This window comes from Labeo rohita, chromosome 18 (assembly GCF_022985175.1).
Source record: "Labeo rohita strain BAU-BD-2019 chromosome 18, IGBB_LRoh.1.0, whole genome shotgun sequence".
NCBI lineage: Eukaryota > Metazoa > Chordata > Actinopteri > Cypriniformes > Cyprinidae > Labeo > Labeo rohita.
In genome coordinates this window covers 4,786,482-4,811,969 of record NC_066886.1, presented here as the reverse complement: position 1 = coordinate 4,811,969, position 25,488 = coordinate 4,786,482, and the positions used below count along the sequence as shown (strand labels likewise).

General features: G+C 36.1%; 3 protein-coding genes across 7 annotated transcripts; 2 read left to right on the top strand and 1 right to left on the bottom strand.

Annotated features, from left to right (window-relative positions):
* The first annotated feature begins 1,385 nt into the window (after positions 1 to 1,385).
* si:dkey-88e18.8 (major intrinsically disordered Notch2-binding receptor 1) lies at positions 1,386 to 8,990 on the top strand. The gene is made up of 6 exons (XM_051134505.1): positions 1,386 to 1,451; positions 1,543 to 1,617; positions 2,671 to 3,077; positions 3,216 to 5,238; positions 6,934 to 7,122; positions 8,380 to 8,990. Exons 4-6 carry the CDS (start codon positions 3,298 to 3,300, stop codon positions 8,560 to 8,562), a joined length of 2,313 nt encoding a protein of 770 aa, XP_050990462.1. The 5' UTR covers positions 1,386 to 1,451; positions 1,543 to 1,617; positions 2,671 to 3,077; positions 3,216 to 3,297; the 3' UTR covers positions 8,563 to 8,990.
* A 1,973-nt stretch (positions 8,991 to 10,963) lies between these two features.
* Positions 10,964 to 22,573, top strand: cfap161 (cilia and flagella associated protein 161). Of its 3 annotated transcripts, none has more exons than XM_051135731.1 (8): positions 10,964 to 11,132; positions 11,221 to 11,310; positions 13,300 to 13,538; positions 13,622 to 13,703; positions 13,790 to 13,948; positions 14,033 to 14,106; positions 15,286 to 15,500; positions 21,847 to 22,573. In XM_051135731.1, exons 1-7 carry the CDS (start codon positions 10,965 to 10,967, stop codon positions 15,485 to 15,487), a joined length of 1,014 nt encoding a protein of 337 aa, XP_050991688.1. In that variant the 5' UTR covers position 10,964; the 3' UTR covers positions 15,488 to 15,500; positions 21,847 to 22,573. The 3 variants fall into 3 exon arrangements, with proteins under 3 accessions (XP_050991688.1, XP_050991689.1, XP_050991687.1); XM_051135732.1 differs by lacking the exon at positions 21,847 to 22,573 and adding an exon at positions 15,892 to 15,967; XM_051135730.1 differs by lacking the exon at positions 21,847 to 22,573 and having other exon boundaries at positions 15,286 to 15,572.
* On the bottom strand, positions 15,527 to 24,635 carry si:dkey-88e18.2 (interleukin-12 subunit beta). 3 transcript variants are annotated; one of them, XM_051135728.1, is made up of 8 exons: positions 23,269 to 24,635; positions 22,575 to 22,653; positions 21,647 to 21,883; positions 18,777 to 18,879; positions 18,524 to 18,690; positions 17,240 to 17,403; positions 16,803 to 16,928; positions 15,527 to 15,875 (listed from the first exon to the last, which is right to left on the bottom strand). In XM_051135728.1, exons 2-8 carry the CDS (start codon positions 22,651 to 22,653, stop codon positions 15,738 to 15,740), a joined length of 1,014 nt encoding a protein of 337 aa, XP_050991685.1. In that variant the 5' UTR covers positions 23,269 to 24,635; the 3' UTR covers positions 15,527 to 15,737. The 3 variants fall into 3 exon arrangements, with proteins under 3 accessions (XP_050991685.1, XP_050991684.1, XP_050991686.1); XM_051135727.1 differs by lacking the exon at positions 23,269 to 24,635 and having other exon boundaries at positions 22,575 to 23,212; XM_051135729.1 differs by lacking the exons at positions 15,527 to 15,875; positions 23,269 to 24,635 and having other exon boundaries at positions 16,289 to 16,928; positions 22,575 to 23,211.
* Positions 24,636 to 25,488: the final 853 nt, after the last annotated feature.

Here is a 25,488-nt window from a genome sequence, read left to right as displayed (position 1 = left end):
CGATCCCAGCCGAGGAAGAAGGGTCTAATCTAGCATAACGATCGGTTATTTTAATAAAAATAATACAATTTATATACTTTTTAATGCCAAACGCTTGTCTTGTCTTACTCTGCCTGGACTGTTTTTGCTCCTGTTCATGACAGTTAGGGTATGTCGAAAAACTCCCATCTCATGTTCTCCCTCAACTTCAAAATTGAAGGCTGTTTTACCTTTTTTGTTAAGGGTGTTTGATCTTTTTTGCATGTTCACTTTCCAAAGACTGGTTTGGAATTTCTGCAGTGATGTAGGATGATTTTGAAATGATTTTTTAAGGTTAAGGGAGAAAATATAGTCAGAATTTTTCGACATACCCTAACTGTCTTGAGCCAGAACACACAGAGTTCAAGGACTGCAAGGCAAGACGAGCGGTTGAGATTAAGAAGTATTTAAATAGTATTTTTTTTTAATGTAAATAACCGATCGTTTTGCTAGATAAGACCGTTCTTCTTCAGCTGGGATCATTTGAAGCCGTATTTAAACTACATTTTGGAAGTTCAAAATCAGGGCACCATATCAGTCCATTATATGGAGAAAAATCCTGAAATGTTTTCCTCAAAAAACATAATTTCTTTACGACTGAAGAGAGAGACATGAACGTGGATGACAAGGGGGTGAGTAAGTCATTTGTAAATTGTTGTTCTGGAAGTGGACTTCTCCTAACGTAATCACGTTGGAAAGGTCACGCATGACGTAGGCGGAAGTACCTACCCAGTGTTTACAAAGTGAATGTGCAAAGAAAGTCAAATGCCCTTTACAAAATAAAAGGTAAAACAGTGTCGACAATTTTGAAGTTGGAGGAGAAAATAAGACAGATTTTTAATCCTACCCTACCTTTTTGAACGGAAGTACACTGACAAAGAACTAAGCGTGCGTCAGCTTTCCAACGTGATTACCTCATGCGTGAAGTAGCAGACCGCATTGCAGAGCTAGTGCAAGAGGAGCATTTGTGGTAAAAGTATACAAGTTTTAATTTTTTTTAATTACTAAAAAAATCACTGACGTGTATCCTGTCTATGTCAGTGCCTATTATCAAAACGCATCACTGCAGACATAATTATTATAATTTAATTGCCCATTATTGCACGATCATGTGACATTTTTCATCTTGCTTATTAGTCAGTATTTTACCCCTCAAAATATTTTTTTTCCTGTTCGCATGCTATTTGATATAACACGAACTTTGTTGCCCCCTAGTGGTCTTTATAATGAATTATTTTGAGCCTGAGACAAATAAACAAACTATACAACTCAACAAACTTTACAATAGACTCGTACTCTGTGAAGTCATCTTAAATCTGATGTATTTCAGATGCTCATCAATTAGAGATAAAGAACTTTGAGTTCCTGATGAGTCTTAATAGTACAGACTATCTGACGTCTGAAGTGAACGAGCTCCATTACACTTTTAAAAGGTTTGATCACTTTAATGTAGCTGTAGGCTATATTAAAACAAAGAGACAGGAAGTGTGTTAGAGTCTATAAACCTCTCTTCATTCACTTCAGTGTGCAGAGCAGATGCTGGGCTGCTTGAGTTCAGGAGAGTCTGTGTGCATCAAGACAGATCGTCAGATGGTACAGGTGGGCTTGTCATGTTATTTCTTAGGATTTTACTCAAGAAATGTCATATACTTAAATGTATGTATATCTATAGTTTGCATGCATTTGGGAGAGTCTGTGCATCAAGAGAAATCTTCAGATGGTACAGTGGGCTTCTGTTGTCATGTTATTTCTTAAGATTTTACTCAAGAAGTGGCATATACTTAAATGTATGTATATCTGTAATTTGCATGCATTTGAGAGAGTCTGCATCAAGATAAATCTTTAGATGGTACAGATGGGCTTCCGTTTTCATGTTATATCTTAAGATTTTACTCAAGATTTGCATGCATTTGGGAGAGTCTACATCAAGATAAATCTTCAGATGGTACAGGTTGGCTTCCGTTTTCATGTTATTTCTTAAGATTTTACTCAAGAAATGTCATATGCTTAAACGTATGTACATCTGTACCTTGTCTTAATATTTTTAAACAAAGGTTTGTATATAAAAATAAATTACTCTTCGATAGATTCAGGAATTGAATATGATTGTGATTGTAACTTTTTATCTCATGATTTAACATGTAAGTCACTGGGTTGTTTACTCTATTTAAAAAAAAAAAAAATATATATATATATATATATATATAGATAGATAGATAGATAGATAGATAGATAGATAGATAGATAGATAGATATACATGCATCAAAGCAAAGTGAGAGAAAGTGAAGGAGAACTCCAAAGGCAAATGCATTTTTTTTGTGTTTTTTGATTTGTTTTATAAACAGTTAACCAGTTCAAAAAATAAATAAATAAATAAAATGCAGAGAAATGTAAAAAAATATATATATATATGTCATAGTAATTTTTGTAAATAGATACTTATTTTATTTTATTTTATTTTATTTTATATTTTATATTTATTGAGTTATTATATTATTCTACTATAACCTATGTATATTTTTTAAATGTGTTTTTTAATCTGTTTTTATAAATAAAATATATTACATTTTATGGATTAGAATTTTCTTCTATGCATTTCCTTGTACTTTACAATGCATTTCTTCTATTATATGTTTATTGTCCCACATTAGAACAGTCACCAACGTCATGCGTGACTTTCACCACAGCAGCTCCGTGTGCAAACACACCAACTAGAGGATGCAACACTCCTGTCACATGTGAAGCAGAAACTCTCCACGCTGTTTCTCATGTGCGGGGCATTTTGATCAGCTCCTGAGGAATGAGAACCGGGATTCATGGCATCCCTGGAGACTCCAAACGACCTGCTTTTCTGCACTAACCATGAGATTGACCGCTGTCTGACCACTGACCGCCGCTTTACCTACAAGAGCCTCTCAGGTGGGACCCTGATCAGCAGAGACGGACGATTTCACACCATCACTAATGGTTTCAGCTCTTTTCAAATGCTCCGATCAGTGGCTATATTAAGGCTTTGAATAAGGTCAGCAATGAATAGCTTTGCTCTCAGCCGCTAGAGGTAACCGCTTGTTTTTTTTATTGCACTTTCCTTTTTTGCACTTGCATGGGATTTACATTGAAGTCAATGCAAAAGTAATTTTTGTGGAAATCCTAGTCTGGCTGACCTGGTTTTACAGCTGTGTGCCCTCTTTTGCAGAGCTGCATGTGCTGAAGAGGGAAAAGGAAAGGACAGTGAGCTTAATTTTCTGTAGTGTGCATTGAGATCAAATCTAGTTCAAATGGCTGAAAATCCTGAAGACCCACTTGTATTGTTGGAGATCCTAGAAGTGTTAGGTGCATGCCGTGGGAGCGTGTCGTACGCAGATATTTGCGTCTATCTAAGTGGACGCTTCAGCCTGCAGCCTCTTCTAGAGTTACGGAGTCTCTTATATTCCACCGCCTGTAGAGACCCCTGCTTCCCTGCTACCCTCTTCCGAGAGCGGCTTCACCCGCCCTGCAGCAACCGGCTCTCGGCGGCCGCCGATGTCGTCTCCCTGTTCAACCTCCTCATGCACACCCGCATGGCTCCTACATACACGCAACATAACTTTCAGTCTCTGACGCCCTGTCAGGTCTGTGGGAAGGGATTTGTGCGTTACGACTGGCCTGCCGCCTTACCCGTCACAGGAGGAGGGACCGCCTCTGAGGACTGTAAATATGAGAACCTCCCTTGTGAAGCGTTCAGTCATAACACTGAGGCTTCACACACTCAGACCACCTCCGCGTTGGTCGCTCAGCCTCACTCACACATGCTCAACCAGGACAGCATGCAGAACGCACATTCTGGGGACGCAGTCAATCAGGAGGCTGGCAAGACGTCAGCAACCAATCAGGGAACCCGTGTCGCTCGTTCTTGCTCGCAGAAGAGGAGTGCCTTTAAAGAAGGGCTCCGCAAAATTCCACTCATTTCCGTAGAAGGCGATGGCCAATCGGATATAAGCCCAGATGGACCGAGGTCGGATGGTGAGGATCTGCTTTATGCTCCTCAGAAGAACCCCTATCCAGATCCTGCAACTTACGACCACAACAACCCAGCATCACATGTGCATGACCATTCGTACACTTATGCAAACGTACCAGAACCGGAAGCACACATGCCCGACACGCAGTCGTACGATGATGCCGCGAACCCCTACGACCCTCAGACGCAGTGGCGTCAGGCGAAGCACGAAAGTTTGGATGAGCTCCAGGCGTCCACCTACTTCGGCCCTTCAGTCTCCAACCAAAAGCAAACCCCTGTTCTTCAAATCAAAAGCCACAGCTTGGACATCGACAGCAGGACGGCGGATGAAAGACCTGAGACTGAAACGACCGGCCTGCAGAAACCCAGATCAGAGCGGTCTGTCTTAGAGAAGTCTGGCTTAAGAAAGCCAGGATCTGTTAAGCTCAGCATCGACGGATCAAGCTTCGACATTCCCGGTTTCGATCCTCGCATCGTCAATACGGTGCGGGATACCTTCAAGCGGCTGAGCGGCATGAGTTTGGACGCATGGTACGATTGGTCCCCGAGCATTGAAGGCATGGTTAGTGTAGGCACCCAAACGGAGCCTGCGGATCGACGCGCTTTACGAAGCCTCATGCTTGCCGATAAACTCTCCATCGACAACCCAGACATCGGCGAGGACGACATCAGCGCCATCTTCCGTTTCTTAGACGACATTAGCATGTGTGGCTCCATGGCAGTGCTGCCAGGGGAAGGAGGCGGAGCCCAAGAAGGGGGCGGAGCTGGGCTCCCAGAGAGGCGTGAACGCTTGGGAAAGTTACGGAGGTTGTTTCACTCCTTGGAGGCACCTGAAGAGGGCGTGAGATGGGGCGTGGGGCGCCTGCTTCAACGGGTCACAGAACTAGAGCAACAGCTCGAGCCGATCTCAGAGCTACGTGAGCAGCTGGCCCTCGTGCTTTCCACGCTGAACCGTCTGGAAGAGCGAGAGCAGGTTGCATGCCCACACGTGCATCAAGTGCACATACAGCCACAGCTCACGCCACGGCCTAGCTTGCAGCTACAGCATGGGTCCCCGAGGACCAATCCAGGGACAGAGGGCGTCAACGAGGCAGCGGCGAAACGCAGGCGTCTGTTTGTACGCAGGACCTCCAGGAGCTACACGGAGAGCAGCGGGTCAGAAGCCCCCAGGGAGTGGAGCATCAGCTTTAGCAAGGAGCCACATGTACAGGCTGTTAAGGTAACAGGATAAAAAATATCTGCATATAAAATCATATTTCAGATTCTTCCACATAAAGTGTCCACATGATATGGTAGCATACTACTCTTTTTTCTGCCACATAAAGATACAGTATGTCACCAAAAATAGTAATAGTATGCTAGTATGTTATTCTGAATTCAACCTCTGTAAACAAAATAAGAGTCATTTGCCAATAAGAAAGGATCTAATCAGAAAAATAGTCCGTCAGAAATGTTGTTTGCTTGTCAGTCATTTTGCACATTTAGGCAGGGTTTTAAAGAGATATGTGGTTAAAATTATAAAAATGCCTGAAATCTTGTGACCCTGGACCACAAAACCAGTCGTAAGTAGCACGGGTATATTTGTAGCAATGGCCAACAATACACTGTATGGGTCAGAATTATCAATTTTTCTTTTATTTCAAAAATCATTAGGATGTTAAGTAAAGATCATGTTCCATGAAGACATTTTGTAAATTTCCTACCATAAATATATCAAAACTTAATTTTTGATTAGTGATATGCATTGCTAAGAACTTCATTTGGACAACTTTAAAGGAGATTTTTCAATATTTAGATTTTTTTTTGCACCCTCAGATTCCAGATTTTCAAATAGTTGTATCTCAGACAGAAGTTGTCCTATTCTAACAAACCATACATCAAGCTTATTTATTCAGCTTTCAGATAATGTATAAATCTCAATTTTCAAAAAATGTACACTTATGAATGGTTTCATGGTCCAGTGTCACATTAAAATATTAAGGTCCTTTTCTTCAGATTATCTTGTAAGAATTATACACTTTTGCTGGTCACAGAGTTTATTGTCTGCGTTAATCCCAAAGCTAATGGAAATAAATAGTTTGGGTTTTTGTCGAGGGAACCAGGATAATAGCCTAAAAAAATTACGTCATCCCTGCTACACTGTATTGAAGCACAAGATCCTCATGAACATGAACATGATCAACAAGTTTTATGCAAACTTGTGGATTTCATGCAGCTTGAGTGCTGCTGTCATTAAACCAAAAAAAAAAAAAAATAAATTCATTTAAATTTTTTAGTTTGACTTTAGAAATATGGAATTCAGAACATGTATGCGTTTTGACCAGTGTTGTTAAATTGATTCATCGCATCCAAAATAAATGTTTGTGTATACATAATATATGTTTTTGTACTGTGTATATTTATATGTATATAACTGAGGTTACTGATGCTCCACAAGAAAAATGATACATTAAAACTTTTGAATTTGAAAATGCCTCAGTTGTCCTCAGTGTGAAAAGATGGATCTCAAAATAATACAGTCCTTGTTGGAAAAGGTTCAAATAAACAAAAATGCTGAAAAACAAAGATTTTGTGGGACCTGAAGGATTTTTCTGAAGAACAGCAGGCAGTTTAACTGTTTAGGACAAACAAGGGACTCATGAACAACTATCACTAAACACACAAAAAAAAACACAGCTGTGGATCATTCAGGTAACAACACAGTATTAAGAATCAAGTGCATGTAAACTTTTCCCTGCCACCAATCAAGTGTATGTAAACACACATGTATTATGTGAACACAAACTTTTATTTTGGATGCGATTAATCGATTTGACAGCACTGATTTTGACTACTGGTCTCTTAAACTATATGTGTATGGATAGATATTAGAGGAAATACTTGGTCATAATATAAACTTTGTTTTACTCCTCAGTCAGAACATTTAGGTGGAGTGCATAAAAGAGACGGCTCCGTAGTGCAGGAGGTGACGAGCTTTCACCTCATGCCACCTGAGACCCACAATGCACCACGCCGCACATCTGTCCAGAGTACTACCCAGCATATGACTGAACGCCCCAAAGTGACCTGGAGCCAGTCGGACTTAACACCTCTGGATCTTCAGGTAACACCTCCAAATGTAATGTTTCAAGTGAAAACACTGTCACCTCATAAATCTGTATTTTTCTACAAAATGGAATAAAATGTATATATTGGATGGCAATAAAGGGCTTACATAATTAGTATGTACCTATAAGGCTTTTGATGAGGTTTGCATAACAAATTTTATAAATCTGTGCTAAAGTAACAGTTTACCTGATCAAGAGCCTGATAAAAACAAGTTATCCACATGACTTTTAATAGACAAATCAGTCAAGATGTTTTTAACTTCAAATTGAGTCCTCTATCCATAATGACACTTCTTCCAGTGAAAAAGTTGTCTCAAATGAATCAGGAAAGAAATGTGCACAGATTAAGCACCAATTACAAGTGTAAACAGTACAAAATGAATATGTGACCCTGGACTAGAAAACCAGTCTTAAGTAGCGTGGGTATATTTCAAGTAAAATAAAAAAACACATTGTATGGGTCAAATTGATAAATTTTTCTTTTTTGCCAAAAATCATTAGGATATTAAGTAAAGATCATGTTCCATTAAGATATTTTGTGAATTGCCTACTGTAACTATATCAAAACATAATTTTTGATTAGTAATATGCATTGCGAAGAACTTAATATGGGCAACTTTAAAAGGCAATTCTCTCAATACTTTGATTTTTTTGCGCTCAGATTCCAGATTTTCAAATAATTGTATCTCAGCCAAATATTGTCCTGTCCTAACAAAGCATACGTCAATGGAAATCTTATTTATTCTACTTTCAGATTATGTATAAAAATATACCCATATGACTGGTTTTGTGATTCAGGGTCACATATGTCATTGGATTTTAATATGAGAGGGCAGTAGGGACTTTTTCACTGGAGGAAGTGTTATTATGGATTATACACTCATAGTTTGGCCAACAGCAGCAACTTTATAAGACATTAAGTAATGTACTGGAGTCATGTGGATTACTTGTGGATTATTGTGATGTTTTTACCAGCTGTTTGGTTTCTCATTCTGACGGCACCCATCACTGCAGATGATCCATTGATGAACAAGTGAATGCTAAATTTCTCCAAATCTGTTCTGATAAAGAAACAAACTCATCTGCATCTTGTATAGGCTGAGAGTGCACATGTTCAGCAAATTTTCATGTTTGGATAAACTATTCAAAATTATTGTTTTTACATATGCATCATTGGGTTCTTTGGAACCCTAAACATTAAATCAGTCTTAACGGATTGCATTACTGCACATATTTTCTATATACGTTTGTAGGCCCCTGAGTCTTTGGAGTTCTGGACGGACGAGATTTACACGCCGGCCTCCGACACGCTCCTGCGGCGTTCGCATTCGTACACCCGTTGCAGCAGGAACCAGGCGTTCCGTATCGCCGCCCTCAGCATCACTGCCACCATCATCCTCATCCTCATCATCGTTATTCCAATCAGCACAGTGTAACGTACATGCAGTCACATGACACGCCTGAGGCTACATTGAATGGTGCAATACGTGTTTAATAGATAATACTATCAAGATTTTAATGAACGCATGAATTCTCTATGAACTCAGTTTGACGAGCATGGCAGACCCAGTGTAAAACCTATGCAAAATAGATGGCATTTCCTGAAACCTTCAGTGGGCCTTTTTGGAGTTTCCCTACCTTTAGTTTTGTTTGAGGTTCTCATTTAAACGCTTATTCGGCAGTTTATGGCTTCAGGACGTTCCGGTATGCCCTCTTTGTTGACGGATATTGGGGAGTTCCCATTAGTCTAATGTAATTCTGCTGAAACCTGAGACGGCACCCACTTGCTCGTACAGCGGCACGTTTCTCTCTCCCGCACCTCTGTTCTCTCTCTCCCTTTAAATGCTTGCAAAATCCATTATTAGTTGCAAGTTTACATGCAACTGCCTTTTAGATCTGCTAAATGTTCCCTCTTTGGAGGAAATGCTGATGTTTGAGTGATGCGAATCTTTGTTTTTGTTCAATGCTTAATCTTCATTACTGACCTGAATTTGTGGTGAAAACAATCACTACTAAAACCGTGCTACTAAAACGTAATATCCTCCCTCACAAAAGCTTAAAAGAAAAGGAAAACGAGCCTCCAGAGATCTAGAATGGATGCATGATGGTGGATCAATACCGGCACACATTTTCAATTTGCTGAACAACAGCACTAAACTTCTAATGGGCTGTGATGGGACTGAGTGAGTGCGGGAGGGGAGAGATCGAGAGAAAGGAGTGTTTGTTCTCTTTTATCGAGCCTGAAGCTTTCCGAGCCCTACTTCTGTCCGCCGCGGCTGATTAATGAGTGATTTGCTCAGGTAGAAGAGTTTCTGATTGGAACTGATGGGATTTTTACATACAGTTTGATTTATGATCAGTGTTGTAATTCATCTTGCACCGCTTGTGCTACGGACTACAGAATGAATGATACCTCAATCCGTGCTATTCATTTTCTAAATGATCACATTTATGACCACAGGCCAGTAAGCGACCACCTAGCAACCACCCAGAACGTTATAGCAACCATGCTCAGAGCAAATGCATACAGTAGCAAGCCTTGGCAATGCTTTTAACAGCTGAATACTGTAATGTAAAGACAATTGAAAGAGATGTCCTATTTCAAGGAGGCAATGTTGGAAAAGTTTTGACATGATTTTGACTGATATTTTTTGTGTTCTTGTAGAAATAGCCTTGTTTTTCATCCTGTGACTGTATGAATGCATTTCTGGATTGGGATTTCTCCTTTTTCAGGGCACCTTTGACTGTGAAAATATACCTTTGTCTCTTCATAAAGCTGGTTTTGGTTATTCAGTGGGATTGTGTCTTATGTGTCGTTTTTTCTGCCAGTTAAACAAGCAGGAAGTCATATAGAAAGCATGTGGATCATGACAGTGGTATTGGAGTGAGAGTTTTTCTTTAATAATATCAGCAATACTTCTGCTTCTTGCTGCTTTTCCCAATGCAGTTTTAATATTTTAGAGCACAGCTCTCATAAACGTTTATTATCTATTTATGATCTGTCAGTTCCGTTATTGACGTGAAAAGCACTTAACCGCACTTACACACATAGTCTCTCAAGTTCAAATGAGGCTTTCTTCTAATGTAGTTTATCTAAAATCTCCACTGCTTTTTTTCTCCGCATACATATTGTGAAAGTGATTTGGTTTCATAATTGATAATGCTGCAAGATTCATCATAGACATCAAACACATATTGATTCCAGTGAAAGTATGAAGAGCGAGCTTCTAATTTAATTAGAAAGGCCAATAAAATGCAATTTCATATAAAAGACATTGGTATGAAGACATAATACATTAGTCTTACTGAATCATGATTGTAAGATCATTTCTCATAATTGAATTTCTGCTAATTTGTGTGTGTCTGACTGATGTGTTCATTTAATCTAGGAATTTCTATAAACACAGCCTATTGTATATAAAAGAATAAAGGATTTGTTAGGGATTTTTTTTATTTGTTTTTATTAAAGACATGCACCTCAATGACATACACCTTGAAAATGACAGGGGAGGCAGTACTACTAAAAATATGTGTTTAAAATTATTAATTTGTAGTTAAAATATTAATTACATTTAAGATTAACTACAAAAAATTAAATTTAAGGTGGTAAATCACCTTAATATATAGTTCTATACTAATATCGGAATTCATTTAGAGAGTTTTCGCTTTTTTCAATTGCTTTAAAATGTGAATACATTTTCAAATGATTTTTAAATGCACAAAAAAAAAAAGTCGTAAATAGCGCGATTCTGAAACTGGCGGCAAAAGAAAGAACTTGTTACCTTGGAGACGTAACACACGCAAGCGCAGTAGCGCTCATGTGTTGTTTTACGCATCCATGGTAACAGTTCTTGTAGTGGCGTTTAGTTTCCTTTTGCATTATAAATTACATTTTCCCAGTTCTCTGTCTGTCTGGCTTTACGGCGGTTGTGAAATGGCTCATGTCCGGACCTATAATCCGCGCGTCCGTGTGGGCAACTGGAAAGAAGACGTGACTTTAGAAGAGGTTTGTTGTTTTGACGTATCTTACGTTTGTTGGTGTAAAGTACCGACAGAGAGCACGACATGTGAGTAAATGAAAAGTGTCTCTGCAGGAAACTCTTAAGGACTTCATCCTGCAAAAAGACAGAGGCGAACTCACAGTTCAGAAAGAAGGAGCTATTAGACAAAACATCCTGAAACCAGTAAGTATTTGTTTTTCTTGATATATGTGACCCTGGACCACAAAACCTATTGACATAATTTTTTTGGAATTGAGATTTATACATCATTGTTAGGATAAGACAATATTTGGCTGAGATACAAATATTTTAAAATCTGGAATCTAAGGGTGCAAAAAAAAAAAAAAAAAGAAATATATATATGTATGTGTATATATATATATATATATATATATATATATATATTGAGAAAATCCCCTTTTAAAGTTGTCCAAATGAAGTTTTTAGTAATGCATATTAAACATATTAATGCACACTAATCAAAAATTAAGCTTTGATATATTTATGGTAGGAAATTTACAAAATATCTTCACGAACCATGATCTTTACTTAATATCCTACTGATTTTTGGCATAACAGGAAAATCGATAATTGATAAAATCAATAATGTATAATTGGCTATTGCTACCAATATACCCGTGCTACTTAAGACTGGTTTTGTGATCCAGGGTCGCATATGAGTGTGTTTTCAAGAATGTTGCAAGATGAACGGGTTATCAGATAAAATATTACTATAATATTAATCTGCAAAATGCCATAATTTGCAAGTTTGCATAATTTACAGAATATACAAAAATAGCCAAAAAATATATTTTCAAAAGATCTATTTCAAAAGATGTTCATATATATTTTTCAGACATATATACATGCACACTCTTTTGGAAGTATAGTTTAAAAATGTAAAAAAAAAAAAAATATATATATATATATATATATATATATATATATATATAATATTTTCCCTCCATATATTCCAATCCAAGAAAAAACATTCATGTCATATTTTAAGAAAAACGTAATATGTTATAACTTTAGTATAACACATAAACATAAAACCCATTAGCTAGGAGCAAAATATGAATAAAAAGGAATAGAAAACAGCAAGGAACATTTATTTAAAAATATATTAAATCACTGTAAATCTAGTTTTGAACTCTGGTAGGCTATTCTATTCACAAATGTATTTTCTTGTCCCTGAAATACATTTTTAAATATATTTTGGTATATGAAAAAAATTTATATAGATAGATTGATATAGAGTATCAGAAAGATTTTTTATGTTTTTTAAAGAAGTCTCTAATGCTAATCAAAGTTGCATTTATTTAATCAGAAATACAGAAAAAAATGGTAATATTACGAAATAGTTTGCAGTTTAAAATAATGGTTTACTATTTAAATATACTTTAAAACATAATTTATTCCTGTGATGCAAAGCTGAATTTTCAGCATCGTTACTGCAGTCTTCAGTGTTACATGATCCTTCAGAAATCATTCTAATATACTGCTTTATTATCAATATTGGAAACCATTTTTGCTGCTTAATATTTTTTTAGAAGCTGTGATACTTTTTCACAATTCTTTGATGAATAAAAAGTAAAAAAAGAGCAACATTTATTCAAAATCGATTTTTTTTCTAACAATATAACACTTTTTATCAATTTAACACATCCTTGCTGAATAAAAGTATTACTTTCTTTCAAAGGAAGAAAGAAAGAAAAAATTTACTGACCCCAAACGTAGTATATATTACAAAAAAATTATATTTTAAATAAATGCTGTTCTTTTTAATGTTTTATTCATCAAATAATCCTAAAAAAGTGTGATGGGTTCTAAAAAAAATATAAGGTAGCACAACTGTTTCCAACATTGGTAATAAATCAGCATATTAGAATGATTTCTGGAGGATCATGTTACACTGAAGACTGAAGTAATGATGCTGAAAATTCAGCTTTGCATCACAGGAATTAATTACATTTTAAAGTATATTAAAATAGAAAAACACAATTTTAAATGGCAATAATATTTCACAATATTACAGTTTTTTTCTGTATTTTTAATCAAATAAAAGCAGTCTTGATAAGCAGAAAAGATTTCTTTAAAAAGCTTAAAAAATCTAACTGATCCCAAAGTTTTGAACAGCGGTGTATGTATATGTTTCTGTTTTTTGTTCAGGTGAGTTTATCAGTGTCGCCGGATGGCTTTTTGCACTTCGGAGACACAGTCATGCTGGTGAACTCTGGAGGTGGAGAGCACGAGCAGCGTGGCTCCAGTGTCCTCAGCATCATTGCCGACAGCAGTAATATCGCATCACAGTCTGACACGAATTCAGTCCCCCGCCTTCTCGGGCCCCTCCACGTAGGAGGAGCCCACAGCATGACCCCTTGTGTTAGAAACGCCTTTATCATTACAAGGTACCGCACATGCACATTCAACCTCACTCAGTCACACACACACAGCTGCTAAACTGTTTTATCATCTGCGGTCTGTGATTCAGTGTTGATGGGACCTCAGATGGAGAGGTGCTCAGATACGATCAAAGCTTTGCCCTGAGAACGACCGCAGGCTTTGCCGGAGAGGTAAACAAGCAAATGGCACGTGTACACACAGTTTTATGTACAGTAATTGCTGAGTGTCAACTTGTGATCTGTTGGCCTCCACATAGCTGTTCCTTGCCAGTGATCACAGAACATTTCTGAAGTGTGCTAAGAAGTCTCGACTGCAGGAGTTGAGCTTACTAGAGGAGTTTGATTTCCTGTGCTGGTGGAAGGTGATTTACTTTGACCCCCAAGAAAGGATTGAAAATGAAGGATACCCTGTTCAGGTTTACACACTTTAAATCTTTTACAGATGTACTTGTTGCTATTACTTAATACCTTAATGTGGAGTCAATGCTTTGTTTTGGCAGGTGAACTGCAAGGTTTTGATTTCCCACTGTAAGACCAATCAATGTCTGGCTGCCCTGGGCAATCACATCCTATGGTAATATATTTCATATTTGTAAGAGTAAGTGATTCAGTTTAAGCGATCAGGAAACAGCCAAATGTATATACGCTGCCATTTGGGATCAGTAAGATTTTAATGTTTTTTCAAAGCAGTTTCTTGTGCTCATTAAGGCTGTATTTATTTGATCAAAATGCTGAGAAAACAGTAATATTGTGAAATATGATTTCAATGTAAAATAATATATTTTAAAATATTATTTATTCCTGTGATGCAAAGCTTAATTTTCAGCATGGTTACTCCAGTCTTCAGTGTTGCATGATCCTTCAGAAATCGTTCTAATTGATGAACGATTTGCTGATTTATTATGTTGGAAATTAATATTAAATGTATAATAATTAATATTAAAAGTAATATTTTTTGAAACCTGTGATTTTTTTTCAGGATTCTTTGATAAATAAAAAGTTTTAAAAAACAGCATTTATTCAAAATAATCTTTAGCGTCACTTTTTATTAATTTAACACATTCTTGCTAAAAAAAAAATTTCAAATTAACCAATTACCAAACATTTGAACAATATTGTATATTATTACAAAATATTTCTTTTTTAAATAAATGTTGTTCTTATATTCATCAAAGAATCCTGAAAAAAGTATTGCACGTTCCAAAAAAATACTAAGCATCACAATTGTTTCCGACATTGATAATAATTTAGTATATTAGAATGTTTTCTGAAGGATCATGTGACACTGAACAATGAACAATTAATAATAAGAGTAATTCAGCTTTGCATCACAGGAATAAATTATTTTTTAAAGTATATTAAAATAGTAAACCATTATTTTAAATTGCATTAATATCTCAGAATATTTCTGTTTATTTTTTGTATTTTTTATCAAATAAATGCAACTTTGATAAACATAAGAGACTTCTTCTTTAAAAAACAAACAAAAGACAAACAAACATTAAAAATCTTTCTGATTCCAAACTTCTGAACGGTAGTGTAGATGCAACATTATTATTTTAAATCATTTAAAAAAAAGTATATATACGCTTTGTTTTGTATTTTATTAATATATTATTTTAAATATTATTTTATATATAGAAAAATGCCTGCTTGAGCTCACGAACAGGCCTGTTTAGTTTAATGTTAATTTTGTGTAGAATCATTTCTAGTATTTATTCATGTATTTGGTTTGTTTGTGTTTTTTGTTTAGGACTCCGTTTGGTAAAGAGTACGAACTCACTGCTCACACCTTCTTGGACTCCCATAAAGCTGAGCGGGACAATAACCACTGGCTGTTTATCATGGCTCATTCTGCCAATCAAAATCAGAGCCTGATGCAACAAGACTCGGACATAAAAGATGAGAAGCAGAGAGAAAACCAAGAGGACACGCAAGTAAATGAGTGCACTTAGAAAGAACAGAGATGTAAGTGGAAATAACAACTACACCAATAAATATTTTTGAAAATATAATATTTTATTTCTTTATATATCTTTATAAAAATAAAAACTGATAATTCCATAAAGCTCCCAAAAGGAGGTAGCATCCCCTCCTTCCTCACTGCTGCCTCCTGCTGTTGACTAAAAGTTTCATAAACATGCTCAGTCAGCTCAGTCTTTATTTACAATTTTTCAATCAGCATAAAAAAATACTTTCAGAAAATCAAAGACGTGCCCAATTTAAATGTTTGCATTTTTTCTGACAATTTTTTCGTCTGTTTTTCTTTTTGTTTCCTGGTTGTTTTCTTGTTCCTTCCTTTTTATGTCCTTTGGTACGGACTCTTTTTTTCCTGCTGGACACCTATATGGACAAGAAGAAATCATGTGCATTCTGTTGTAACAACACACACAGATATCTGAGCTTCTCTCCCATATATACAATACTGTTCAAAAGTTTGGGGTTTACCTTTTTACTTTTAGCATGCTTGCTTTGACACAGCATGGATGCAGTACATTGATCAGTGAATGGTAAAGACATTTTTCCAACACAGGAATGAATACGATTTAGAATAGTTTAAGTTCAGAAATCATGTTTTTTATTGTGTTATCATGTTTTTATTGTGTTTTATTGTGTTAGTTAACTGTATTTTTTAGTTATTTTTACGTTATATCAGAATAACCCAACTACAGTTTGACTGAGAATAATAGCAATGCACAATGAAAAAACATGATTTTTACGAATTGTTAAAAACATCTGTTTTTGCAAATGAACTCTTCAGTTGTAATAATATTTCACAAAATGACAGTTTTACTTTATTTTTGATCAAACAAATCAATAAATGATTCTAAAAATGTTAATTAACAAAATCATACAGACCCCAAACCGTTTTAAACGGTAATGTACATCTGCAGTACATATTCATTTTAATTGCATGTTAATTGTAAATCTAACCCTACACCATTTTTGTCTGGGGAAAGCAAGCCAACATTCAGAGATTGTTTTAAGGTTTCACATAGATTCCTGTCAGTAAAGGTCAGTGAATCACACCATGATTGCAACTGAGAAATTGCTTAATCGAAAGAATTGAGAGACAGAATAGAAGAGCAAAGGTTTTTAATAGGACAGAGACATGGTACAAACAATCAGTATGTAACAGTCATATGTAACCAACAACGTGATCATTCATACATAAACACATATACAAAGAATAAATAAGGAATTGGAAAATGGGACAGAAGATATAAATAAAGGGTTCAGGAGGAAGGGAGGTTTAAATCGCTAATTTACATTTTTCCACGGAGTCCACTCGCTCCACTGAGAAAGGAGCAGCAGGTCTCTGCAGCGGACCCTTAGTTTCGTGATGGAGCCCTCTACTTGGAACTTTGTGCCCTCCTCCCAGTCTTTAGTCTGGAGCTGAGAAAATACAGAAGCAGAAAACAATAATTAAATACTGTAACTTTCTTAAAGGGACAGTTCATCCTAAAATAAAAGCATTGACTTTCAGTGAGTAACATGACTTGAATTTTAGTATAGTTGAATGTTTTACTTGAATGTCTTATGTAACATGGACTACATTTTTGTACTTCTAGGTTTTTTTCTATGGTATTTTCACAGCTTGACAGCATCTTTCCATGGAAGAAAGAAAGTTGTATAGGTTTGGGATGTATTTTTCCATTGAATTTTTAGTGAACCGTTTGTGTGTGCAGGAGAGAAGCATGTCGTACCTTGCCGTCGTGTCGTATCTCGTACTCGATTTGATGCTTCAGAGGAAAGAAACTGTGGGGCTGTGGCCATGTTGAGGGAGGGGTCACCACCAATTCTATGATTTGCTTGTCAGTCCCCTGATTTGATATATTGCAGATTGAAATGCTTGAAACTGCTGGTTTAACTAGAAAAAACAGAGAAAACACATTCAGTCAACAATGATGTGCTTTAGATCTGTGGTTTTTAACCAGGGAGCCAGTGCGCACTAGAGGGCCTCAGCAAACGTATATTAATGATTAATATTAATATTATTTAAAATAAACAATCAAGACTGAAAAAAAACAGTTCTCAAATGGGACATCAAATGCAAAATTATTTTTTGCGTGATTATCACATATAAATTCGTCTTAGCAGTATGTGAACACAACGGCCCTACAATGATAAAAGTCCAAAACCTAAATCTAAAAACGTAAACCATCTCAATTATCAAGCCGTTTTGATTTTTTTAGAGCATTATGATGTCATACTGCTCAAGCCCCGCCCACACTGCTGACGGACTGTCCCATATTAGCAGTGCACTTGTTTGGTAGTTGGACGTTAAAGTGAACATAAGAGTCTTTACTTTCTCCTGACATCAGAGCTACTGATGACGCAGTGGATTAGTTTTGTTTTTGATGGAAATGCGCCACTAAATACACAAAAAAAATAGAAGAGGGGGCGGAGTGAGCAGTAGCTCATTAGCATTTAAAGAGATATGCACCGAAACAGCTCACCATGAACAGAGCTGTTTTTGATAAGGTAAAAAGTGTGTTGTTTTACATGACTACTGAGGAATTTTAACCAAAGTATTTTGCATCCGGGCATCCGATGTCCACTTTAAACTACAGTTTCTCACAGTTTCTGTTAATGATATGCTATAGTTAATATTTGTTTTCATTTATTAAATTAAATTAAGTTAAAAATAATTCAATATTTTATTTTATTTTATTTTGAATGGATAGTTAGCAAAAATGAGATTTTGGTCAGAATTTACTCACCCTCAAGTTGTTCCAAACCTGTATTAGTTTCATTCTTCTGAGAAAAAGATATTTTGAAAATTGTTTGTAGCCAAATAGTTGACGGTAGCCATTGACGCCCTTAGTATGGAAAAAATACTATGAAAGTCAATGGCTACCGTCAACTCTTTGGCTGCCAACATTCATCAAAATACCTTTATTTGTGTTCAACAGAAGAAAGAAACTTATACAGGTTTAGAATAACTTGATGAGTAGGATGAGTAAATTTCCTTTAACCAACATACTCACCGATGTCTCGTAAAAAAAAGCTGTGGTCAGTTTTCATATAGCAGCATGTGGAAACTGCCTCCCCTGTTATCAGCAGCCGCTCGGACTCTTCAGAGTATGAATTGGTGGAATGTGGGAGAAAAAAAAATTCCCCAGCCACGGACTGTGACACCCAGTCACCATTATCCCTAAATAGATAAAACAAGCATGCTTGATTGCGTCAATGATAACATAAATGTAATTGCATGTGTGGGTGTGTCTGTATTTCTGATACCTTGTATTACGAAGTCTGAAAGTGGTAAATTCATCTGAGGTCCAGGCGCATTTGATTTTTTCAGTGCAGGAAAATGTTTCAGCTGTGCAGTTGATTTTAGAAGCTGAAAAGGAAGAAGTACACTGAAAGGCTGAGCCGGATGCTTGAATACTGCCTTCCTGCTTTGTGGCCCAGACAGTCAATGACTCAACAGGCAGATTTTTAATAAAGTCATTTTTTTAGGAAACTAGTTTCACAGCATCATAACATTGCACCTACACTATTAAAAATAATGTTTTTCTGGGTTCCACAAAGAATCTTTTCTTTTCATCGAATCCCCGATTTGACCCCGATGTTTGGCCATATTGGCGATACTTGGATGTTACGTTACTCTGTAAATTTATGCTATCTAAACCATGGAAAAAAACATGTGGAAGCTGTTAAATCATATAGAGAAGGACTTAGTAAGCAGGAAAGGGTGCAATATTTTGACAAACTAAAGTTAATAGGAAGTATAGATACTTATGAGCAGTATTAATTAAGATATTAGTCTAATATTTCACCTACCTGACTGGAAATGATAAGAACAAACATGACTGTTGTCAAGATTCTTGCCCTTGAAATCCTGATTCAGTTTTGGCCAACCACAAATGCGTTTTGTTTTTTCAGACAGTTTTTTCACTCTTCTCCTTGATTTGTTACAACATTTAGCAATCTATAGTACTCCAAGTGTTTTTCCCGGTCTGACCGATTAGTACAGCTCAAAACATGACAATAATTGACTATTTTCAGCAGCAATAATTAGCTAAATGTGCAAGTTCAGTTCGGTTCAGTGGCATTGTTTACATTCAGTGCCGCCAATATGGCCGATTGATGACGCGTCATGAAAACACTATACACAGAGTATGTGCGACTGCGAATCTCGAAAGTGAAAGTAAAAAGTGAGCCCACATTCAAAAGTGATTTTATTGCCCTGCATATTAATAGCGGATTCCTGATGCCCGCAGTTTATATACAGTATAGTTACCTATTGCTGTTTGTGACTGTGAGGACACCATTAGTAAGTATCACTGAGTTTTTTATTTGACTATGTCTTCTTAACTCTGTATACACAGCCTCTCATTCAGCTATAATTAAAATACTGTGGTTTTGTGGTTTGAAACATTGTGGACAGTGTTTTAATGTGTAATGTATTAATGCAATATCGGATGTTTAACTTATGCCATGGTTAATGATTATCATGATGCCACATATTTGCAAGGAACTAAGTGCAAATACTGGCATATTGGTGGCACTGAATGTAAAACAATGCCAGAAAAAACATTTGGAGTACTATAGACTGCCAAAAGTTATAACAAATCAAAGAGAAGAGTGCAAAAAACTGTCATTTGTGGTTGGCCAAACTGAACCAGGATTTTCAGGGCAAGAATCTTGAAAACATTTGTGTTTGTTCTTATCATTTCCAGTCAGGTAGGTGAAATATTAGCCTATTATCTTAATTAATACTGCTTGTTTATATCTTTACCACCTATTAACTTTAGTTTGTCAAAATATTGCACCCTTTCCTGCTTACTAAGTCCTTCTCTATATGATTTAGCGGCTTCCACATGTTTTTTCCCGTGGTTTAGACAACATAAATTAGCAGAAATAGTATTTTCTTTGCTATAATATGTTATTAGTTAGATGCTATTTATACTAAGTGCAAGTGGCAGATATTTGCACCTCAGTATTGCAGTACATTATAAAACATCATATGCAATAATAATGTATTAAGTGTAAACGATAATTTTTTAAAAAATTATTAAATGGATGCCGCATTGTGACAAGAAAGCCCTCTTTAAACCTACCTCTAACCCTTACTGCTAAACACCCATGAGGTGCTTTATTTTCCACTTTCTGATTATTTCCTTTATTTGACTGAAAATAAATGCCTTTCCAATCTGATATGTGACCCTGAACCACAAAACCAGTCTTAGGTAGCAATAGCCAGGTCAATAGGTCAAAATTATAGATTTTTTTTTATGCCAAAAATCATTGGGATATCAAGTAAAGATCATGTTCCATGAAGATATTTTGTCAATTTCCCACCGATTTTCAAATTGCCATGTCTCAGCCAAATATTGTCCTATCTTGACAAACCTTATTTATTCCGTTATTATTCGTATAAATCTCAATTTCAAAAAAATTACCCTTATGACTGGTTTTGTGGTCCAGTGTCACATATGTGATGTGAAAAGGAAGAAGAAGTTCGGCAAAAGGCGGATTCAAACTTGGGTGGATCGCGTCAAAAAGTCACCACTATGTGCTTTACGACCTACAGGTATGCCACTGGAAATGTTTCTTGATATCTGTCTTTTATAATGTTGACCAACCACACATTTATGGCCAGAGTTAGGGTAAATAGCCTCTGCCAACAAGGCGGGCTATTTGCGCTTAGTGTAAATAGACACTCCATTACTGAAATGTTCTTAACACTACACTTTTAAAAATAGAGCTTCTTTATTGGCATTGACGGTTCCATGAAGAACCTTCAACACCTGTGGAATCTTTCCATTTCATAAAAAAGGTTCTTTAGATTATTAAAATGATCCTTACACTAAATAAAAATTGTTTTGTTTTTCAGGAATTCTTTGGGGAACCAAAAATAGTTCATTCATGGCATCACTGCAAAAACCCCTTTATTTTAGGAGTGTAAGGAAAAATGGGTCTTCTAGGAACTGTTCACTGAAAAGTTCTTTGGGGAACCAAAAATGGTTCGTCTATGGCATTGCTGTGAAAACCCCCTTTTGAAGCCTTTTTTTTAAGAGTGTATGGCAAACCTTAATTAATCATTCATCAAATCTTGATAGGAATGTTAGATATTAAGCAGAGTGTTCAGCAGATGTTCTCACCTGTAGCTTCTTTAGACTTGTCGAGCAGGAGATAGGTGTAGTCTTGAAGATCCGTACCACTCCAGCAGGTGTAATTCCCGGTTAGGTCTTCCTCCAGGTCAATCACGGTCAAATCCCGCCCGCTGATTTTTTCACAATCTGATTGCGATAAAACTGTGTCCTCACGTTTCCATTCGATGTTGTCTTTGTCTGTTCTACAGGTCAGGGTGACGTTTGTGTGTCTCTCACCAATTGCAACTGCATAAAGAAAAACAATTCACAACACAGAATGGGTGCCAGACCTCGCTCTGAATCTGTGCGTATGTTTGTAGAAAGTGTGACCCTGTGGGCATGAGTATATTTGTAGCAGTAGACAAAAATACATTATATGGGTCAGAATGATCGATTTTTCTTTTATGCCAAAAATCGTTAGGATATTAAGTAAAGATCATGTTCCATGAAAATATTTGTAAATATTCTATTGTAAATATAACAAGAGCTAAAACTAAAAACTTCATTTGGACAATTTTAACGGTGATTTTTTTTTTTTTTTTTTGCACCCTCAGATTCCAGATTATCACATAGCTGTATCTCAGCCAAATTTGGTCCTATCATAACAAAACATACATCAATGGAAATCTTATATATTCAGCTACAGATGATGTATAAATCTCGGTTTCAAAAAATTGACTCTTATGACTGGTTTTGTGGTCCAGGGTCACAAATATCTGTGGCTATAAAACCTAACATAGTGAAAGCACCATCAAATGGACTCAATATATGTATTCAAACTCAAAATATTATATTATATTATATTGTATTATATTATATTATATGTCCAGTGGATACTTTTCAGGGTAGAAACCCTGAAGTCGGGGAATCCCCACTATGATATCAAAACTGTTTGTTTGCACTCATGCTTAAATAATGATGTGGTCAGTACACTCACATTTCTCAGGGAAAAAGTCAAGTGCAGACATCCGCACTATAGACAAACAGAGAAGGATGAACCTCATTGACCAAACCATCTGAAAAAAGAATTCACAAAACATTCAATGTGTAAACATTAATTGATTTCCTAGTCACTTTCAAAACTAAAATACAAAAAAGTGAATAAAAGCAGATTAATACATTCATCAATCATTAATGTAGCATGATCATTACCTCATACTGAAATTAATCTATATTCATTATAAAAATATCAGTCATAAATCATAAAATGTACAATAATCAATCATTGCCCTTATTAAGAGGAGGGCATCTACAGATGGCCATGGCCCAAAAATACATTTATATTAACATATCAATTTAAAGAAATGTATGTTTTATTTTCAGTTATTTAGTTATTATAAATGTTCCAAATTACGTTTTAAAAGTACAAATATTCTACATCTCCAGATTAATATAGGCGCCTACTTTGTAGAATATCTTAATTTGCCGAAATGTTGTATAAAATATGGAATATGTCACACTGAAGACATATGAACTTTTCTAAGTATTGTACAAAACTATTAAATTGATCCCAATATTTATTTAAAAAACTTGTTTTTTAGATTTGAATACATGTCATCTGAAGTAAAAAGAAAATGATGGGATATATGAGTATAGTTGTGCAGATGTTTAGCGCGTAATGCACGTCTTACCTTCGCCGCTGTTGCTCTGGCGCGTCAAACTCAGCGCAGTGAAATCTCAAGTGCGTTCGTGTGCGTCGCGTCGCCGCGTGTGCTCTCTGTGGGGTTTGTGCCTGCGCTTTTATTCCATACATTCCCACACGACACCCACGTATCCGGCGAATGCATTCTTGAAGGAGTCCCCCTCGAGCTCAGAATGAACAAGTGTTAAAATTACTACTAAAGACGCGCTCGGTTATTCTCTGCTAAATTACTAAGAGTTGGACTCTCTTCCCCTCTCTGTCATCACTCCCATTATAGACCGGTTTCACAAGTTAGAATCGTGCGATCTTAATAGGCTATTCGGATAATGTTGTAAATAACAGATTATTGGAGAGATGTTGTCTTGACGCAGTTGTTAGAGACCACACTGAAGTATGTAAATACTATTCCCGTCCTTTTACGTCAAAATGTCACATGTGTTTAACGTGTTACTTTTTTGTATATCTGCTTGTTAACCGTGAAATTTACTAGCTGTTTCAGTTTCTAATGATTTTGTATGCCTTTTCAGTAACATTATAAACTGCTGAAATATCTATACTACTATATGCATAGGTTAACAAAACAAAGTGAATCATAAAGTTCCTTAAAATGAGGAAACAGGTCTCTCCCCTTTATGATATTTACTATGCCTTGTAATATGTCTGGTAAACAATGTCCACATGTACTGCAGTGTCAGAAATTAAATATTTTGTCACAATAAAGACTAGAATCTATTGAAATCAATTGTATAATTAAATAATTATGTTGATTGTAACTTTCCATCTGTCACAGATTTTTTATTATGTTTTTATTTTCAAAGCGTTTATCTTTAAAACGACACTTTATATTTGCTATATGTGACCATGGACCATAAAAACAGCCATACGGTTCAGTTTTTTAGATGTATAAACCTAAATAATAAGCTTTCCATTGATGTATGGTTTGCTGGGATGGGATAATATTTGGCTGAGATATGACTATTTGAAAATCTGGAATGTGAGGGTGCAAAAAATCAAAATATTGAAAAAGTTCTTAACAATGTATGTTCCTAATCAAAAACGAAGTTTAGATATATTTACGGTAGGAAATGTACAAAATATCTTCATGGAACGTGATCTCTACTTAATATCCTAATGATTTTTGACATAAAAGAAAAATCTTGACCCATATAATGTGTTTTTGTCCAGTGCTACTTAAAAGTGGTTTTGTGGTCCAGGGTCACATATATTCAACAACACTTGCCTTTGAGATATTTAGTTCATTCATTTTATAAATTGTCATAACGCTCAGCTGTGTGTGAATGGACAGATCTTGTTCATTCTTTTCCTAAACAATAACTAAAAAATAATGCATTTTATTAATTTGTGGGATGCTTTTCAGAGCCTTAATTATTTCTGTATTAGCTTAAATCGGGAACAAGAGAGAACATAATAATGGGTTGGAAGAAGAAAGTGAGATAAGAAAAGTTATTCCATTTTGTTCTTGCAAAATTTTTGTTCTTGTCTTCGATACAAATCAGTCAACGAGGACATGACCGGATCTTTAACCACAAGTGCAAATATAAACTCTATTAGTGACAGAAATAGAGAAGTGAGAGAGTTACAAACATCAAGCAAGAATGTAAAATTCAATAAGTTTCTGTGAGCGTCAAAAAAAAAAGTTCTATATAATTTGCCTGCAATGGTCCTAATTCAGAGGACTCTTTTTCTTGGTCAGTCTGTCTGAATTCTAGATAAAATATCGGGTCTGAATTTCCCCTTCAAATAAATGTGTGACAGAAACCAAATGTGATGAGTTTAAGAGAGATAAAACAACTGATAAATATTTGTGGTTAACGCAGTGTAAATGTGTACTACAGCAGTTCCTCTGTTCAGACTTTGCTTTGCAAATGATCTAAACACTGCACTTCTGTATGCCGCGCAAGGGGAAACCATCTCTGATGTGGGCGGCTGGCAGTTTTGGGTATTTCAGGAGACCAAACGTGGACCTTTTATTGCATTGTGTGTATGTTTGTGAGTTGGTGAACCTGTGCGTGTTACACTGATTCCTTATAGGCATGTGTAAAAGGGAAAAGGGCTGACATCATTCTGGCAGGCCCCCCTGACGTCAGAGACGCAACACTTTCCTTAGTAGCGCAGAGGCTCACACAAGATATCAGTCATTAGGTGTTATTAAAATTCACTCGCCAAGCCGTGAAATTTCTTCAAGTGT

Coding starts and splice junctions, on each gene's coding strand:
- si:dkey-88e18.2 (XM_051135727.1), bottom strand. CDS start 22,677: ATGTTTTGTGAATTCTTTTTTCAGATGGTTTGGTCAATGAGGTTCATC. Junction 21,884..22,574: donor TGACTTTTTCCCTGAGAAAT/GTGAGTGTACTG, acceptor TTCTTTATGCAG/TTGCAATTGGTGAGAGACAC. Junction 15,876..16,802: donor AGTGGACTCCGTGGAAAAAT/GTAAATTAGCGA, acceptor TTGTCCATATAG/GTGTCCAGCAGGAAAAAAAG.
- cfap161 (XM_051135731.1), top strand. CDS start 10,965: ATGGTAACAGTTCTTGTAGTGGCGTTTAGTTTCCTTTTGCATTATAAA. Junction 11,133..11,220: donor AAGACGTGACTTTAGAAGAG/GTTTGTTGTTTT, acceptor GTGTCTCTGCAG/GAAACTCTTAAGGACTTCAT. Junction 13,949..14,032: donor ATGAAGGATACCCTGTTCAG/GTTTACACACTT, acceptor TTGTTTTGGCAG/GTGAACTGCAAGGTTTTGAT.
- si:dkey-88e18.8 (XM_051134505.1), top strand. CDS start 3,298: ATGGCTGAAAATCCTGAAGACCCACTTGTATTGTTGGAGATCCTAGAA. Junction 5,239..6,933: donor CACATGTACAGGCTGTTAAG/GTAACAGGATAA, acceptor TTTACTCCTCAG/TCAGAACATTTAGGTGGAGT. Junction 7,123..8,379: donor TAACACCTCTGGATCTTCAG/GTAACACCTCCA, acceptor ATACGTTTGTAG/GCCCCTGAGTCTTTGGAGTT.